General features: G+C 39.1%; 1 protein-coding gene across 1 annotated transcript in view; it reads right to left on the bottom strand.

The window, feature by feature from the left end:
• LOC127655513 (thrombospondin type-1 domain-containing protein 7A) overlaps positions 1–18,089 on the bottom strand; it is a 156,705-nt gene that overhangs the window by 73,357 nt on the left and 65,259 nt on the right. Inside the window, exons 4-5 of the mRNA XM_052143382.1 lie at positions 16,279–16,460; positions 3,032–3,100 (exon numbers count right to left, since the gene is read on the bottom strand). Of these exons, the coding sequence (XP_051999342.1) occupies positions 3,032–3,100; positions 16,279–16,460 (251 nt within the window). The remainder of the gene's footprint in view (positions 1–3,031; positions 3,101–16,278; positions 16,461–18,089) is intronic.

The following is an 18,089-nucleotide window of genomic DNA, read 5'->3' on the forward strand; positions in this document are numbered from 1 at the left end:
TCTTGGTATCAGAGCATTTTTACGAGCAAGAGTACAAGTACATGAGCGCGACATTGAACTCTATTCTGATACCAGTATCGGTATGTAAGGCTGGCACCAGGATGTCATAAAAGTCAAAGAACTCAAGAACCAACATCATAAAACTCTTACACAGATGAGCATCTCCGCCTGAGACAATGCACCCTGCTGATTAAGGACCATAAAATACAAATCTCACTATTTAGGCCTGTTCTCGTAAAACTCACTCACATCTGCTCTCTCTCTCACCACCTCAGTTTAAGGACATAAAGTTATGACTTATCCTGTTCTGTAATGTAAAGGATTTTTCTGATCATACATGTTTGGTATCATTAAAAGTGCAAAGTGCATCCCAGTATGACTGGTATAATGGTCTCTTTCCCATGAAACTAATGGTAACAAAGTTATAAGGTCTTTGCCAAATGCTGTATAATTCTGGAGGTCTGTCCCCCTCCTTGCCTGTATGTTAATGAGGTATGACCCCAGGACTTCCAAACCTAACCACTACCAAAATTCCCTTTGTTTCTGGTTTGGTATTTAAGGAAGTGTGACACATTGTTCAGAGATAGTCTGGGATAGTCTGTAGTTAGATTATCCCACACAATTGACGTGTTTAGCCAGATCTCCCATGCTTTGCCATTGCATGTAGTTTTTCCATTGTCAGGAATGCCTCTTGATTCTTTGATTGATTTTGTAACTTACATTTTAAATCCTACCTGACAAATAAATTGTTATTATTTGATTTATTCTGAATTTCTTTAGAATCATTTTGAGAATAAGGTAGAAACTACCCAGGACAACCAAGTAGGATTTGAATTTCATTAGACCAGGGTGTAGACTATACTGGAGCTTAATATAGGAGAAACCACTTAGGACAACCGGGTAGGACAACCAGTTAGGACAACCGGGTAGGACAACCACTTAGGACAACCGGGTAGGAGAGAGAGAATTTAGAGTAATCAATAACTTAAAAATTTTATATTAAAATAATGATCAGAAAGTAATTAGAGCTTTAATCTAAATTAGAGGTCAATTTAAAATTGGAGTCAGATCAAATAAATTACTGAATACATTTGTAAAGTGTAAAGTAACAATAATTGCTTTACGTCAGCTCTCAGAAAAGACAAAACAATGCAGAGATCTTCAAAGGGCAATCTATTGAAGTTCCACTTCAATTGGTTTTTGAATGCATATTGTTTACAGGTACATCCTTAGTAAAATGGGAGTAGTTTGATTTTGGCCAAATATCTGCACAAAAAATTGAAGAAAGTCTGCAGATTCCGTCTGGGCCAAGTCATGGGTAAAACTCAGATTAGTGGTTCCCTTTTCCAGGGAACTATAAAATACAAACTCAAAATCACAACCAACCGTGGTGAATTAATGGGATTTTACTGTGACATGACTGCTGCTTTAGCATCAAAGCATGGTAAATTCATCTCATAGAGTACTGACATACTGACATGTGGTGTGAGTTCTGCTCTCTGGAGATTTCTACAACTAACAAATTCAGATCTAAAAAGCACTTTGGTCCCTGTAGACTGGCTGCGGCTGTGCTGCAGACCTTCAAGGTAGGAATTGATGGAACATTGCACTAGGTGGGAAAACGGGCGTTGAGAATGACAGTTCCCCTCATAACTCTTTCAAAACTGCATGTTCCTCAAATCAATGGAGAGGAAGATTTCAGTGCAATGGATTATCATGCAAGTAAACATAACATTGCACAGGTTGTCCTCATTTATGAGCCAGATGTTCTAGACCTTATACACAAGCTTTCTGTCTAATCAACTTCTAGATAGTAAAGTCTCGTATAACATTTTTCACACACTCTCTCGTTTATTTAATCTGTCTACTTACAATGCATAACAATGCATTACAAGTGACTGATGTCATTCTGTCATTTCATGTCCACCCCCAAGCCCCACAGATCTGCTACAAACCTCACTGTGAAGGTTACACTTGAACATTGTGGCAGGGCGGAGGGCGACGCCGGGTTGTGAGTCCGCACACCCGGCCCCTAATAAGGCTGATTAAGCCTGGGACGGATAAGGCCGCCTGGAGACGGCAGTGCGTCAGAGAGAGAGTTACGGACAGCTGTCCGACACCTGTGTGTGTTTGTGTCTTTTTGGTTCAGTTTATTATTCAATTATAATTTATATTATCAAGCCGGTTCTTCCAGTCATTACCGCAATCCATTTACAAATATAAGTAAATAAATGCATGTACTGTAGGTCTGTCTAAGCTCACAAGCTAATAACAACCGCTCTTACACATACAAAAATTATTCTCTACTTCTTTTGAGGAAGTGTGTACAGGAAGGAGCAGTCAGAGGGACTGTCATTGCCAGTCAATCTGTGTTAGTTTCCTGGTGCCCAAAGGAGACCATTTACTCAAGCACAGAGAGTTGCATCAGTATGTACAGTTGTAATGAGCTCTCTGTGGACACACACAGTTCCAAAAATGCAAAAAAATAAACACGCAAAACAAAACAAAATATGCAAACATACCTCTGGCACAGCTATGTATTTGCACAATAAAACATTATGTCAGCAATAAAAGAGAAAAGTGTTTTCAAAGGAATGTTCCTTTAAAGGATTTTTGTTAACCAAATGTCCATGTATTGCAACCGTGGCATGCTTTTGATAATCACAGTCATTATATATATATTTTTAAATTCTCTCTCATAACCCAGGTAACTTTCCCTGAAAAGTGTAAACACATTGCTCTGTTTGTTTGAGCATCCCAATCCGCCTAAAACAGCAACATTTGTTCAATCTTTTTGTCCAAATAATGGAATATGAGCAAAATTTTTGGGAAACCTGTTTGGTGATGTGAGTGGTGCTGAAGTTGCACACTTCACCTTTAAGTGTTGGTTATACTTTAGAAATGCACAGGCAAGCACGAATCACATTTTCTTCAGAATTGACAGCATATCACTCATGCGGTACATAGATATTAGGTTAAGAATAACCCAGAATATCCCTTTTAAGGTTATAGAAGGGGTTGAATGTCTTACCTGAGATCTCAAAGGAGATAGAGAGGAGAGGAGGGACACTCGTTGTCTGGCCGTTTAGAGACTGGCCCTCTACAAAACACAAAACACCAAACTATTGCAAACTACTGCTAATAAACACTATTAGTGTGCTACCAGGGAGGACACATACTATTACTGTGGACACTATACTGTGACTATTTACAGAATATTAGAGCTTGAAATGGATAATGTGGGGTATCGTTTGGTTAGCTTTTAATTGTGCCAACTTCTCGGACAGGAAAAAGGCAAAGGATTCCTTCCACACTCTTAAAAATAAAGGTTCTTCAATGGTTCTTTGGAATAACAAGCTTTGCTGTATAGGGTTCTTAAGCTGGCTATACGGTTCTTTGGAGATTCAAAAAATAGTTTTAAGTAAAAAAAACATACAATATTTGTTTTAGGGTTCGTCAGAGGAAAAGTGAAGCTCTCATGTGTTCTTTGAAACACTGCTTCATAGATATTGTCTAAAGACTTAAAAATGTTCTCCAGTGGCATCATATGGAACTTTAAAAAGGTTCTATGACATCATATTATTATAAGTAATAGTTGTGGTATTACATGAACCAGTTGTATATTATCTGCCTTTGTGTGTAATTTCCAAAGCTCTTTCCATTTGCGCGATAATTGCACACATTTGCCATGTTTGCACATCTTTTCTACATTTAGCTTTTCCATTAATTAATCTCTACGATGTAGCTTTTATTTAAATTTTTCAATTACAGTTTTTTTTAGTTCTGCCAATTTCATAAACTCTAAAAACAATGTAAAATGATTAAGATTCTAAATGGCATTAATGTAAAAGATTCTATGGCATCATATGGACCTCAATGAAGGGATCATTTGGAACATAAAAAAGGTTCTATGGCACCATATTATTGTGAGTAGTAGTTGTGGTATTACATGGACCAGCTGAAAATCATCTGCCCTTTGTGTGTGTGTGTGTGTGTGTGAGAGAGAGAGAGAGAGAGAGAGAGAGAGAGAGAGAGAGAGAGTGAGTGTGTGAGAAAGTGTGTGTGCAATTTATATAAGCTCTTTCCATTTTAAACAATAATTGCACAAACCTTCCATGTCTGCACAACATATTTTGTATGTTAATTGCATAAACAAAAAACAAAAATAATGTAAAAGGTTCTAGCATCATATAGAACTTAAAAAGGTTCTATGGCATCATTTGGATCTTAAAAAATGTTCTCCTATGGCATTGTATAAAACTTCAAAAAGGTTCTGACATCACAAGGATGTCACATTTTTATTCTATGGTATCATTTGAAATAAAAAGGTTCTAAAATGGCATCATATTTGATTTAAAGAGGATCTATGGCAGCGGGTTTCAAATGCTTTGATGCCAAGAACCCTAAATATGATAATCCACCCTGCGAGGGATGCCTTTCCTTAAATATAAAGGCAGCTGTATATTTTCAAGAATAACGACCCTTTGTACTATGTAAAAAAAAGTAAACATCATTTAATAAAGACTGAATGTAGTCTACAAAATTTTATAATTGCTTTTTATATTATCATTGTACTAAAGAAAAAAATATAATGTTTTAAAACTAAAGGCAACAGTGATGAGAAGAAACCACAGCTATATATTGATTATACATAAAAAAATAATTAATCTCATGAATTCACAATGTCATGATTTCTGGCAGGTCTAGCCTCATTTAGAATGCAGAATGAGACAATAATAATCTCAAATTCAGTGACTGTTTTTTTAACATTTAAAAAACGTTTTAAGTTTTCAAAGTACAATATTTACACTTTCTTCTTTCTCTAGTTCTCTACGGACCCCCTAACACCCCTCGTGGCCCCCTGGGAGTACTGGACACCAGTTTGAAAACCAGTTTGAAAACCACTATGGCACCACACGGAACTTAAAATGAGGTTCAATTGCATCATTTGGAATTTAACGGTTTTCCTATGGCATCATCTAGAATAAAAAAAAATGTTATGGCTGCAAAATACTTTTGCTAACCTTTATTTTTAAGAGAGCAAGGTAATCTGTGGGAAAAAGCTTCCTTTTTCTAGTACGCAATGTAATTGCAGAAGCAATTTAAAAGCAGAAAATGTAAATAAGCATCACTTCCAGACTGATTTGATGGTGGTTTGATCACATCAAAGAATGTTAAAGCTGAAAACATCCTCCCTGGGTGAGAACATCATGTCTCCATCAGTGCACTAACGCTCCAGCACATTTCTCCTTTAACTTTCTGCAGCGTCTGTGTTCATGTATCTGCTGTCAGCCGGTGCAGATTACCCCCAGTGAAGCGAGGCGATTCCTGCAGCACGCTGATAAGGACACAAATTTCCCTCCATATGCAGCTTCACCAGTGGCCTTTTTAATAGCGGTTCTTTAACCAGAACTTTTCATGCACTCAGCACTCATCTGGTCTAATGTGGGGGAACATGTGTGTTTTGATAAGTGTCAATGTGCACACGATACCGCTCTGAACATCAAATGAGGGAGAGAGGAAAAAGAAGGTATTTTCCATGAAGATGGATTGGCCGCTAATGATGGTGTGTGTGTGTGTGTTTGTGTATGTGTGTGAATGTGAAGCATGGAAAGAAATGCTGATGCAATGTATACAGTTGGGATTTGCATGCATACGTGCATGTGGGTGGTGAATTGACAAGGCACAGAAAGAGTACGAGAGATGGATTTTATGAGTGTGAGCATGAGTAAGTTCTATGCCCTATTTTACAAATTAACAGTAAATCTCTCCAGCTTCAGGGTCATTAAAGGCAAATTAAATGAAAATATAGTAATATCACAGAAGACTGAGTTACGCTGTTAAAGGGATAGTTCACCCAAAAATGAAATTTCTCATCATTTACTCACCCTCATGCCATCCCAGATGTGTATGACTTTCTTTCTTCTGCTGAACACAAATTAAGTTTTTTCATAAGCTCTGTTGTTCCATTCATTGCAAGTGAATGGTGGCCTGAACTTTGAAGCTTTAAAAAGCACATAACTGCAACATAAAATAATCAATGCGTTATGATACCGCCAGACACATCATTGGAGTTGAGCTTCCCTCCCTCCAGGACTTTTATACCAGGTGGTGTGAGAAAAATGCTCGGAGGATCATCAGAGACTCCAGCCACCCAGGCCATGGGCTGCTCTCATTGCTACCATAAGGCAGGCGGTTTCGCAGCATCAGGATCCACACTAGCCTACTTCATGACAGCTTCTTCCCCCTAGCAATCAGACTTTGAACTTTTGAACTCTCATGATCAATATACATAAGCACTGCACTTTATTAATCTTACACTGGACTTATATTGGTTATACATATTGGATAAATGGAGTTATCCAAGATGGCATCTCGTTAAGTTTGTTGATGTTTGTTATTCTGTTTACTCTAACTGATTTATCTATTTTATGTGCATTTTACATCTCATTTTTGTAACGGCAAATTCATTAAGAAGTTTAGTAGACACCAATGTTTATTTTCATGATGTTGAATTAAATTTCAACACCGCATCCACTACGTTATCGAACTCAAGCCTTCTAACTTGAGCTTGTTCGTGGCCTGACGGAGATGCTGCACTCACTATGAAATCAACGCATCCGAACTTGGGCAAGTTTGTGACCCAAACTTTGATGATAAAGTCATTGTGACTTTGAGCTAAAATCTAGGAATCGGATTTGTTTTGTGGACCAAGTCTTCCACTATTTTCGGCTGAGGCTTCAATCACTTTTTTGTGCGTGGTTGCTGCCGTGTTGTGGCGTTTTGGTGGATCGCATTGGAGCCTTCTGTGGATTGTGCTGTTTCCGGCTGCTCAAGCCCGACTCGGCTGGTTGTTTAACTGGGCCGGGCGAGTGTGGTGGACTCAGTCATGTTCCTTGGAGCATTTGCACATGCTTCTTCAGCCAGCGGTTTCAGTTTAACGCCAGGTCTCCCTTCTTGTGATCTACGGATTCACTTGACTGCAATGGCTGTCAAGTGAATCACAATTCACAATTCTGTATGTCATTTCTGAACGTATGATTTTGGCTCTACTTCTTTTGATATTCAACCTAGAAAACATCAGCTGTAGGTATGATTCAATTTCTTTTCCACAGCATCACGATACCTCAGCAGCTGTAAAGTGGACAAACTGGACATATACTGGAGTATATACACTCACCTAAAGGATTATTAGGAACACCATACTAATACTGTGTTTGACCCCCTTTCACCTTCAGAACTGCCTTAATTCTACGTGGCATTGATTCAACAAGGTGCTGAAAGCATTCTTTAGAAATGTTGTCCCATATTGATAGGATAGCATCTTGCAGTTGATGGAGATTTGTGGGATGCACATCCAGGGCACGAAGCTCCCGTTCCACCACATCCCAAAGATGCTCTATTGGGTTGAGATCTGGTGACTGTGGGGGCCATTTTAGTACAGTGAACTCATTGTCATGTTCAAGAAACCAATTTGAAATGATTCGAGCTTTGTGACATGGTGCATTATCCTGCTGGAAGTAGCCATCAGAGGATGGGTACATGGTGGCCATAAAGGGATGGACATGGTCAAAAACAATGCTCAGGTAGGCCGTGGCATTTAAACGATGCCCAATTGGCACTAAGGGGCCTAAAGTGTGCCAAGAAAACATCCCCCACACCATTACATCACCACCACCAGCCTGCACAGTGGTAACAAGGCATGATGGATCCATGTTCTCATTCTGTTTACGCCAAATTCTGACTCTACCATCTGAATGTCTCAACAGAAATCGAGACTCATCAGACCAGGCAACATTTTTCCAGTCTTCAACTGTCCAATTTTGGTGAGCTCTTGCCAATTTTAGCCTCTTTTTCCTATTTGTAGTGGAGATGAGTGGTACCCGGTGGGGTCTTCTGCTGTTGTAGCCCATCCGCCTCAAGGTTGTGCGTGTTGTGACTTCACAAATGCTTTGCTGCATACCTCGGTTGTAACGAGTGGTTATTTCAGTCAAAGTTGCTCTTCTATCAGCTTGAATCAGTCGTCCCATTCTCCTCTGACCTCTAGCATCAACAAGGCATTTTCGCCCACAGGACTGCCGCATACTGGATGTTTTTCCCTTTTCACACCATTCTTTGTAAACCCTAGAAATGGTTGTGCGTGAAAATCCCAGTAACTGAGCAGATTGTGAAATACTCAGATCGGCCCGTCTGGCACCAACAACCATGCCACGCTCAAAATTGCTTAAATCACCTTTCTTTCCCATTCTGACATTTAGTTTGGAGTTCAGGAGATTGTCTTGCCCAGGACCACACCCCTAAATGCATTGAAGCAACTGCCATGTGATTGGTTGATTAGATAATTGCATTAATGAGAAATTGAACAGGTGTTCCTAATAATCCTTTAGGTGAGTGTACATACATTCTTGTTTTTAAGGAATGTCTTATTTTTATTTTTAAATTTTGTGTATGAGAACTTCACAAGGTCTGCGTTAACTAAGAAAGAAAACTACAGCATTATCAATTAATCATTTTGTTCAACTTTACCTGTCAGAAATTAATTATTAAGTAAACAGTAAGGCAGGGGTCCCCAAACTTTTTTCTATGAGGGCCACATAATTTTTCCTTTCTATAATGGAGGGCCGTAGTCTAACAGAAAATGGCATGGGCCGGAGTGATTTATTGTGGAGATTTTATTATGATTTTAAATGGATTTACAGTATTATGCCTCCTAATGCTAGATTAATTTATTATTTATGCACTATACATATCAAGTGATATATAGCCTATTAAAAGAGCATTATTACTATCGTAATTACATTTTTTTATATTCATTGCTATTGAAATCAAATTATTTACTTACTCATGCGTATTAGGCTAATCAGTGTGAACTATGGGTTTGTTTCTGGCTGGTGAGAAGTCCAATGTCAGGTTCCATTCCTGTCACAGCCAGTCTCAAAGACTGATGCAAATGTTCATCAGTGAGTCTTGATCTCATCGGATTTTTCATCAGTTTCATGCGTGAAAAGGTTTGCTCACAGATATATGTGCCAAAAAGTGTGGACATCTTCATTGCATTCCTTCTGATGTTTGGGTAGGTCTCGTTAGGGAGGGCAGTATAGAATTCAGTGAGACTGTTGGGCTTAAACGCGTCTTTCAGAACATCACAGTTCTGTAACTCAGCCAACTCAAACTGATAAGAAGGCAGGGCTTCGTCAATGTCAGCAGCAAAAGGGTTCTGAAAAAGGCGGATTTCTTTAGCGTGGACATGTAGCTCACGGAATCGCACATCAAACTCCGCCTTCAGCATTTCCAGCGCTTCCACTGACTTTTCAGCTGGGAATGGGACCACTGGTTTCTCAGCTGAGAGGCTTTGGGTAACAGGGAGATGGGTGAAGTCTTGCTTTTGCACTTGTCCCACAAGCAGTGCTAGTTTCACCTCAAATGCTTTTATGTGGGAATACATGTCACATATTAGTTTCCCCTTGCCTTGGTTGAGGCCATTCAACATTTCTGTCACATCTGTTAAAAAGGCGAGGTCCCATTTCCATTTTGTGTCGATCAATTCTGGGACAGTTTTGCCCTTTGTCAGAAGAAAAACATTGATTTCGGGTAGCAGCTCGTAAAAACGCCTCAAAACTCTGCCCCGGCTTAACCATCGGGCTTCTGTGTGGTAAAGCACATCTCCGTGAGAAGACTCTAGCTCGGACAGAAAGACTTGGAACTGCCTGTGTTTAAGTCTGTTTGCTCTGATGAAGTTTATACATGACACCACCACTTTCATAATCGATTCCCACTTCAGAACTTTGCAGCACAGTGCTTGCTGGTGAATTAGGCAGTGTACTTGTAAAGGGGGCATGAGACCTCTTTCCTCCATTTCTCTATTCATGCGTCCTATCAGTCCCCTTGGCGCCAACCATACTAGGACCTCCGTCAGTCGTGATGCTGGCCAGCTTAGACCAGTCTAGATCCAACTCTTCTATCGTTTGGCACACTTTAACAAAAATATCCTCCCCTGTCGTAGTACCTTTGAGACTTTTTAGGGCTGCCAGCTCCTCGGACACTTCAAAGTTTGAGCTAACTCCGCGAAGAAAAATGAGCAGCTGTGCCGTGTCCTGCACGTCATTAATTTCATCCAGCGCTAATGCAAAAAAATCTAATTCTTTCACTTTTTCCTTTAGCTGGGCATATACACTATACCCCATTTCTTCAATTCATCTGGTGATTGCACTTGCAGACAGACTCACAGCATTTAAGACGTCTTTCTTATCGAGGCACACCTCCTCCGCAACAGCATTCATACATTTCTTTACGAACTCACCATCACTGAATGGCCTACCGCAGGTTGCAATCAGTTCAGCTACCTGAAAGCTAGCTCGAATGGATGACTGGTTCAACTGGGTTTGCCGTACAAATGTATTTTGCTGAGCAGATAGTCCACTTTTTAGCTTCGACACTTTGTCTGCTCTCATTTGGCCTTGTAAACTCGCATACTTGTCTCTGTGGCGGGTTTCATAGTGTCGGCGCAGATTGTATTCTTTGAACACGGAGACTGTTTCTGGACAGATGAGGCAAACAGCCATTTCTTTGCATTGAACAAAGAAATAATCACTTGTCCACTTTTGGTTAAATACCCTGCATTCTGAATCAACTTTTCTCTTTCCCAACCGTTTGACCACTTTGTTGTCACTTTAAATTTTCTTGCTGGATCGCGTGCACCCGCTCGATCACGATGGAATGTTAATCCGCGTGAATCTAACAAATAATTTGGCTACTTTAATAATTATAACTAAGTGAAATTTTATTTTGAAAGCCAATATGTATTATCAAATACAAATATGATATGATTAAAACATATTTAAAACTAAATTGTAAAAATATTTCTCTGCATGGCATTGTTCAGAGGGCCGGTCCAAATGTGGGGGCGGGCCGTAGTTTGGGGACCCCTGCAGTAAGGCGACAGAGTTTTACATTTCTTATATTATTGATATCAGGAAATGTCTTACCAAATCCTGGTCCTTACAATGATGCTGCTTTGGCTTTTAATGTTCCAGCTGATTTTAAATCTAGATTAGGACTGGGTTTCATTCATATAAAAAGAGAAGCTTGCTTCCTAAGCTGGATATGTGCGTATCTAGGCATAAAAACACCAATAGAGATGTTATAGTAATATCTGAGACATGGCTTAATAAAACGGTCTCAGACAAGGACATTAGTATTGATGGTTACACTGTTTACAGGGCCGATATACAGAAAAGGGGGGGTAGCAGTTTATGTTAAGGAAAGATTTGATGTTACTGTGTTGCTTTCTGTGTCAGTGATTAATCAATATGATTTATTAGCCTTAAACCTTATTGTATCTAAGACTTTACATCTTAGGCTACTGTACTCCTTAATGCATACTTTGACTTCCTTTAATTATAAGGAACTCGTCCTACTGGGTGATTTTAATTTGAACTGGTTGCAGTCGGCATCTGATGGATTTAAAGCAATCTGTGATACTTTTAATCTCTTACAGTTAGTTGAAACACCCACTAGACCTAATATAAAAGACAACAAAAAATAATATTAATGAAATAATTAATCTACACAAATGCTCTACATAAGTACTAATTGGCTCCTGTATATTCAAATGATGTTAGTGATCACTGTGTCATTGCCATAGTTAGAGATACTAGAAAACCACTTACTGTATTATTGCTAGGTGTACGAGACAAGGTTTTCTTTGTGATCTTGCCCAGTATCATTGGGATAGGATTTTATCCTTATCCCTGATGTTGAGTTAAAGGCAGGTACAATCAGTAGTTTTACACCTCATTATCTGTCCTTATACAAGAGCAAGATGCGGCATGGGCAAACGTCAGGCAATCTGATTCACTCTCATTGGATTCATTTTAGACAGCTCAGGAAAAAACTGCACAGTTGCAATTAGAAAGGCAAAGGCCAACTATTTTATTGCTAAAACCACAACAAATTTAAATAATCCTAAGAAACTTTGGAAGAAAATTAAGTCTATAATTGGAAATAAAAATACCTCTTATTTTCCTTCATGTATAACTACCGATTCCACCAACATTTCTGATGCATATGCTTAATTGTTTTAACAAGCAAAATGCTTGCCTCTGGGTCACTATTTGAATCCTGCAATTTTACTTCTTCAAACTCTGATTTTATCCATGCAGAAAGCCATTTAAAGAAGGAGTTTAGTTTTGAACAGATAATGAGTTCTGATATCCTCAAAGCACTCAAATCGCTTGACATAAATAAATCACTAGGCCCCAATTGGCAGAAAACTGGCTGCTGATATTGTTTCATCTCCCTTAACTTATCTCTTTAATCTTTCATTAAACACTAACAATATCCCAGAAATTTGGAAATCAGTTTTGGTAACATTTGGTAACATTGTGGAATCTTTTGACAAAGGAGGTCACTGCACATCCCTTTTTATTGATTTATCAAAGGCTTTCGACACAGTGGATCATGAAATACTGTTGTATAGACTTAAAAGTTTTGGTTTATCCAAACTTGCTACATTTTAGTTGAAAAATTATTTAGTGGTAGAACACAATGTGCACAGATAGAAGATAAACAATCTGAATCATTAGAGATTGCTAAGGGTGCCCCCCAAGGATCTGTGTTGGGGCCCCTTTTATTTACTATTTACATAAACTGTCTCGATCACGACATTCAAAATGTAAAGTTCCATTGTTATGCTGATGACATTGTTATATATTGCAGTGCTTCCTCAAAGCAGCACGCTTTGCATAATCTAAAATCAGCTTTTGATGTCTTTCAGTTACGGCTTTACAATTTAAAACTCGTTTTGAATGCTGATAAAACCAAACATATGTTCTTTTCAAGTTCAAAGAAAATAGTAAATAATCTCACTTCTCTTCAGTCCTTAAAAGGCAATGTGATTGAGTCAGTGAATGAGTACAAATATGTTGGCATTACTATAGACAATATATCTTTTAGTTCTTACATTACTCAGCTAAAGAAAACATTTAAAATAAAGCTAGGGAAATATCCCTTCACTCTCAGAATTGATTTACTCTTTCTGTTCCCCATGTTCGAATTTAACTAGATAAAAGGGCTTTTAAGAATGCAGCACTGTCTAACTGGAACTCTTTCCAAGTGAAACTGAAATGGCAAAACTTGGTGTCTATGGAACATTTTAAATGTATCATTCAGCAACTGGAAGATGTTTTTAGTGTTTTAAATGCCTGTTCCCTGTTTGTAGTTTTTAATTAGGTTTTGTATTTTTGATTTACTCGGTGCCCATCTTGGCCAGGACACTCCTGTAAAAGAGTATTGTGCTGTATTGTGTCAATACAGCACAATACAACCTATTTTATATATACAATTTTTTTGTATACGGTGTATTCTATATAGTGTGTATTGTATACTGTAAATTGTATATTATTATATGTATATTGTGTTGTAATTATGAGTATATTAGATATGTAAATTGTGTTGTGTAAATCTGATATTTATTGTAAACTGGTATATGTCTCATCACTGTCATGACTGCTATGTTGCTCGGAACTGCACCCAAGAATTTCACCCACTGCTGCACTTGTGTATATGGCTGAGTGACAATAAAGGGATTAGATTTTGAGGTGTGGGTGAGAAACAGATCAATATTAATGTTTAATTTTTTACTATAAATCTCCACTTTCACTTCCACATTCATCCTATTTAGTTTAAGCCGTTTTGCATTCTTTATGCAAATCACCACCTACTGGGCAGGGAGGACAATTTTTAGTAAAAAAATATTGATCTTAAACTAGACTTAAATATTGATCTGTTTCTCACCCACAGTTATAAATCTTCATAAGACATTAATTTAACCAATGGAGTCATTTGGATTACTCTTCTGCTGCCTTTATGTGCTTTTTGGAGCTTCAAAAAGTTCTGGCCACCATTGACTTGCATTGTATGGACCTACAGGTCTAAAAATTGTAATTTTTGTTCAGCAGAAGTGTAACGTTACAGAGCAGGAGCAGACGAAGACGATGAAGTGTGAGAACCCAAGTGTAGATTATTTACATGAAGAGTGAACGTGAATCCAAAACAAAAAAAAACATAAAACGACTTGATTCGACTTGAATTGACATGAAACAACGTTACATTCACACAATACCTGACAACCGACAATGGCAAATATGAGGGCTAAAAACATGAACATGTGTAACTACAAGACAGAGACAACCAATGACAAGACTAATGAACATGATAACAAGCCAATTAAACAAGAACCAATGACAAAACAAAACTGATAACAAGACTAATAAACATAGACCAATGAAGAGACAGGACTAAAAAACATAGTGGAACAAGACGGTCACATGACAGTACCATGACAAGGAACCAATAAGAATAAAACCCATGAAAACATGGCAGGAACAGGAAGAGCCAGGGTTTGGGGTGTGGCCTGGCAATACAGGGCCTGGGAGGGAGCCAAAGGACAGGGTCAGGAGGGAGCGGCTCAGAGGGCGGAGCCATGGAAGAGGCTGCGACAGGGGAATAGTCTTGGTGGCTGTGAGTACAGGAAGTGGCGAGGTAACAGTCTCCATGGTCAGGAGCACAGACAGAGATGAGGGAATGACCTCCATGGACATGGGCACTGATATTGATGGGGAAACAGCCTTTGTGGCTGTAAGTACAGGAAGGGACCAGGGAACGATCTCTGGGGTTGTGGAAACTGACAGTGACAGAGGAATGACCATGTCACCATGGTGGTGAACACTGGCAGTGACAGGGGGATGACCTCCATGGTGGTGAACACTGGCAGTGACAGGGGGATGATCTCCGAGGTCAGGAGCACAGGTAGTGACAGGTGAATGGTCTCCGTGGCCATGAACACTGGCAGTAACAGGGGAATTGCCTCCATGGCCGTGAACACAGGCAGTGTCTGGGGAGTAGGAGTCTTTCTTCTCCTCCTCCGCTTCTGGATGGCTGTGAGCACAGCTGTGGGAGAATCGGATGATGGCAGACGTGGCGACATGGCAAGGCGGGGCTGCTTGACCAAGCATAGCAGGCATAGTGGCTTGGCTTGACATGGCAGACGGGACAGCCTGGCATGACGAGGCAGACGGGACAGCATGGCATGACAAGGCAGATGTGACTACATGACATGACGAGGTAGGAATGGCAGGCGTGGCAACATTGCATGACATGGCAGACATGGCAAAATGGCATGATAAAGCAGATGTGGTGGCTAAGGCTTGTAATGCTGGCTCTGGGATGGACGAGGCTTGCAACGCTGTCTCTGGGACGGAGGAGGCTTGCAAGGCTGGGACTGGGATGGATGAGGCATGCAATGCTGGGTCTGGGACGGATGTGGCTTGCAACTCTGGGTTTGGGATGGATGAGGCTTAAAACACTGGGTCTTGGACGGACGAGGCTTGCAATGCTGGGTCTGGGAAGAACAAAGCTTCAAGAACTGGGTTGTTGACCGTGGCAGGCATGGGCATTGGCTCGTTGACCATGGCAGGAGTGGCCGTTGGCTCGTTGACAGTGGTAGGCACTTAGCAGCAACGCAAAATCAATAAATTCCATCAAAGTCCATGTGATTTGGCCTTGAGGCAAACAAGACTTGATAGGCTCTTCTAGTCCAAAATGGAAAACGTCCTTCAAAGCAACATCATTAAAGTTGACCTCATTGGCCAAATAGCAAAAGTCCACCACAAAATCCTCTAGGAAACGACTTGACTTGACATGAGGGCTAAACACATGAACATGTGTAACTACAAGACAGAGACAACCAATGACAAGACTAAACTAATGAACATGATAACAAGGCAATGAAACTAGAACCAATGATAAAACATAACTGATAATATGACTCATAAACATAGACCAATTAAGAGACACGACTAATAAACATAGTGGAACAAGAGAGTCACATGACAGTAACATGACAAGGAACCAATAAGAACAAAACCCATAAAAACAAGGCAGGAACAGGAAATCACATGACAGGAACAAAGAATTAAGTTTTCAAAATAAAAGACATGAACAAAAACACACGAAAACGTGACCAGAAAGAAATTCGTACACATCTGGGATGGCATGAGGGTGAGCAAATAATGAAAGAACTTTTCTTTTTATGCGAACTGTCCCTTTAATCGCAGTCACACAAATAGTTTAGTGACAGCAATATTTCAAGTTTGATCCCAAGTAACTTATATTTTAGACACAAAATGGTCTATGGTTATTTATTTATTTTGCAATATTACAAGGCAAATTACATTGTAACCGTACACTAATAAATGCATATGTTTAGCTGTGCCGTACCTTGCTTGTATTTGTTGTTATTGATGTTGTTGAGCAGTTCAGCGTTGGCCTGAACACAGTACACTTCCCTGTTCTGTACACCTCCACCACACAGCCCTGTCTGGTTGCCACGGCGTCGATCCTGTTGACTGAGCAACGCTTCAACTCGACACTCACGCCATTCCGTGGTCTGCCAGGCATAACTAAAATAAACGTAAATAAATAAAATAATTAAAGTTCTGAATCTCTGCTTTGGGTGATCCATACGGTAAAAGAAAAAAAAGAATAGCAAAATATTTGTATTAGGCCTATTTGCAAATATTAGTACAATGAGTTTGTACATTGCTCACGATAAAGTAAGAGCCTCAAACATGACATTTTAACTAATTAACATAGCTCAATAACAAATGAATATTAAAGAGATCTCATTTGGAGAAAAAAAATTCTCATTTGGAAAATTTAAGCACAAATAACTGAATTGCAAAAATAATTGTATAGTATGTGGGAGACTCAAAAACAAGTGTTGCTTCTCCAATGACGATGTGCCAGTATGGACCATCTGTGAGTGAATAAGATCATAGCAGCATCACAGAGCTTTAGATCACTTCCATTTGTCAGGGTAACTCTCTTGGCTCTGGACAACAGACCATCCCGATCCATTTCTTTCTGTCTCCATATGCTCTTGTGCTGAGACTGCCGACTCTCTCTGGCATCAGCGCTCACACAGAGCACGGGTCAAAAGCATGCCAGCAGGGCTTCCTGCTCAATGCGCTTCTCAGTTAAGAGCCGAAAGCATTTCGGTTTGCAATGCTGAGAATTGACTGCTGTTTGTTAGTGCTGGTTTCATGTACTTGCCTATAGAAAAGTAAAATCCCAAATAAGATATCTTTTACATCTCAACTGTTTCTCCTAGAGAGTAATAAGATTAAATGGAGAGGAAATGGAGAATTTTACACAAGTCCTGGCTTCTCAAATGTCAAAGTGATCTCAACAAATTCTCAAACTGTGCTCAGATTTGCCAAGAAAACACAATATCAAACTTTAAATTTCTCTTTAAGACCAAATGATCTAAACTATGCTATTCACACTGATTTTCATCTATGCTCTTTACTCTAACTGTATTTAAAAAATTGCCTCATGTGTGTCTATTTTTATTTTTCTAAAGGAATTTTAGGTGTCCAAGCACAAAGAGAAATAAAGTGTCCAACATCAAGTAAATAATCTGTTCATTTTGAAAGCTATATTGTTGCGCAATGCACACAATTACAGCCAACTAGAATATTTGATGCATAACATACATTTATGTGAGCGGGATTTTGGACCAATGCAATTTCACACTGGGCAGGGATACCCAGCACAACGCCACAGATATAGAAACCTAGCGTCCGTTAAAATGTCCTGTCACTTGTTGCGCTTGATTAGGACAAAAATTCATATTAAAATGGAAGGCTTAATTTGCTTGTCACTTTCTAGCATTTTACCTAGTGGAACATTTTCACATTTCCGTGTTTGGAAAGCAGAAGTAAACAATAGAAGGGTAAATCAATACACAAGCTCTCGAGTCGATTCCAATTTCGATATGATTTGATTAGATTGTAGTTATTTCCATTTTGTTATCATATGAAAGAAATTCTCGAATGCTGTGAATTATACAGGGATCGGTCTGTGTAACGCTTTACAATTCATTTTTCAGACCATACCAATCCAAATGCAAAAATAGAAAAACTGTTTGAAACTTTAATTTAGTGTTTTTTCCGGTTACTTCAACAATGGAACATTTTTCTTTTCTTGATTTTTTTTTAATTTGGACTTTAGAAATGATTTTTGGAATA

This window comes from Xyrauchen texanus, chromosome 15 (assembly GCF_025860055.1).
Source record: "Xyrauchen texanus isolate HMW12.3.18 chromosome 15, RBS_HiC_50CHRs, whole genome shotgun sequence".
In the NCBI taxonomy this organism is placed as follows: Eukaryota; Metazoa; Chordata; class Actinopteri; order Cypriniformes; family Catostomidae; genus Xyrauchen; species Xyrauchen texanus.